The 1,999-nt window shown below is 40.6% G+C and overlaps 1 protein-coding gene across 1 annotated transcript; it reads right to left on the bottom strand.

Annotated features, from left to right (window-relative positions):
• Positions 1-215: 215 nt before the first annotated feature.
• On the bottom strand, positions 216-1,717 carry LOC138853523 (aggrecan core protein-like). Its single transcript, XM_070090729.1, has 3 exons — positions 1,419-1,717; positions 583-751; positions 216-541 (listed from the first exon to the last, which is right to left on the bottom strand). Exons 1-3 carry the CDS (start codon positions 1,476-1,478, stop codon positions 216-218), a joined length of 555 nt encoding a protein of 184 aa, XP_069946830.1. The 5' UTR covers positions 1,479-1,717.
• Between the last annotated feature and the right edge of the window lie 282 nt (positions 1,718-1,999).

Raw genomic sequence — 1,999 nt, 5'->3', positions numbered from 1 at the left:
ACAGTCTTGTAAAGAAGCCATCTCTATCCTCACAGTCTTGTAAAGAAGCCATCTCTATCCTCACAGTCTTGTAAAGAAGCCATCTCTATCCTCACAGTCTTGTAAAGAAGTCATCTCTATCCTCACAGTCTTGTAAAGAAGTCATCTCTATCCTCACAGTCTTGTAAAGAAGTCATCTCTATCCTCACAGTCTTGTAAAGAAGTCATCTCTATCCTCACAGTCTTGTAAAGAAGTCATCTTTATCCTCACAGTCTTGTAAAGAAGTCATCTCTATCCTCACGTCTTGTAAAGAAGCCATCTCTATCCTCACGTCTTGTAAAGAAGCCATCTCTATCCTCACGTCTTGTAAAGAAACCATCTCTATCCTCACGTCTTGTAAAGAAGCCATCTCTATCCTCACGTCTTGTAAAGAAGCCATCTCTATCCTCACGTCTTGTAAAGAAGCCATCTCTATCCTCACGTCTTGTGAAGAAGCCATCTCTATCCTCACGTCTTGTAAAGAAGCCATCTCTATCCTCACGTCTTGTGAAGAAGCCATCTCTATCCTCACAGTCTTGTAAAGAAGCCATCTCTATCCTCACGTCTTGTAAAGAAGTCATCTTTATCCTCACAGTCTTGTAAAGAAGTCATCTCTATCCTCACGTCTTGTGAAGAAGCCATCTCTATCCTCACGTCTTGTAAAGAAGCCATCTCTATCCTCACGTCTTGTAAAGAAGCCATCTCTATCCTCACGTCTTGTAAAGAAGCCATCTGCTCGGGTAAATGGCTCGCACACTGGGCTGTAAATCAAGTCACCGGAGTCTTGCCGGCGGTGAGTAGACCACAATCTTAAGAAGCTTTCCCCTCACATTCTACTGGAGTGAGATGGATAACTCAGTCGACAGCTTCCGACAACATTCAAGAAAATAAACACGTTACAGAACAAGCTCTTATTGGGGCGACGTTTCGATTTGGTAGGATCGTTATCAAGTTATACAGAAGATACAAAAAAAAAAACACTCATATGTACTCTTAGGAGTGACGGAAGAAGAGAGGAGAAATAATCTGCATGAAATGTCACCTAATTTTGTAAGAATTCAGTGCATTTTGAAAATAAAAATATTTAGTTTGTTAAACAGTGAAAGTAATATCGGAGTCATCACCTCCAAAATTGCATAACTGACACTAGTACTATGCTAAACAATATAATTTTGTAAACTTTCGCTCACCAGGGAAAAAAAGTTTACATTATAAAGTTAGGCAACGTTTTGTAAGTGGCTCATTTATATATCTGTCGGTATTATGTTCTCTGTAAGACTTCGAAAACAATTAGACTTCACCAGAGCAGAACACAAGAAAAAGGACGCCATTACTGACAGGATAAATACCATCCCCTGTAGTGATGGTAACAAACACCACACTGACGAAACTACGTGACATAAAAAATATTGAGGAACATCAACACATCTGTAAGACCAAACAACAACAACGTATGCATTGGTAGTACTGTGGGTCTTATGAATGCCTAGTTTATCAAGATCAACATTCACACCTTACGACATGGCAAGACGTCAAACTAGTTAGATATGAAAGAAATCGGCAGGGCCAGAAGATGCTTGGAAACTGATTATTAGTATACAGAAAATTACTACTCAGAACCAAGGTGGCTTTAGCTTAAGCAGATCACTGGCTCACATCACACTACAAGGTTATTCTTGGCAACAAAGTTGAGGTAAATGTGCTAACCACGTTTGCAGCTGATTCGAATAATTTTTGGAGCCTCCCAAACTTCTTTCTAGCTGTTTCAATAGTTTCACACCACAAAATAGTGGTAAGATAAGATTTCGTTCGGATTTTTAACCCTGGAGGGTTAGCCACCCAGGATAACCTAAGAAAGTCAGTGCGTCATCGAGGACTGTCTAACCTATTTCCATTGGGGTCCTCAATCTTGTCCCCCAGGATGTGACCCACACCAGTCGGCTAACACCCAGGTACCAATTTGCTCCTAGGTGAACAGGA

Source organism: Cherax quadricarinatus, chromosome 32 (assembly GCF_038502225.1).
Source record: "Cherax quadricarinatus isolate ZL_2023a chromosome 32, ASM3850222v1, whole genome shotgun sequence".
Taxonomy (NCBI): domain Eukaryota; kingdom Metazoa; phylum Arthropoda; class Malacostraca; order Decapoda; family Parastacidae; genus Cherax; species Cherax quadricarinatus.
This window is presented reverse-complemented; position numbering and strand designations above follow the sequence as displayed.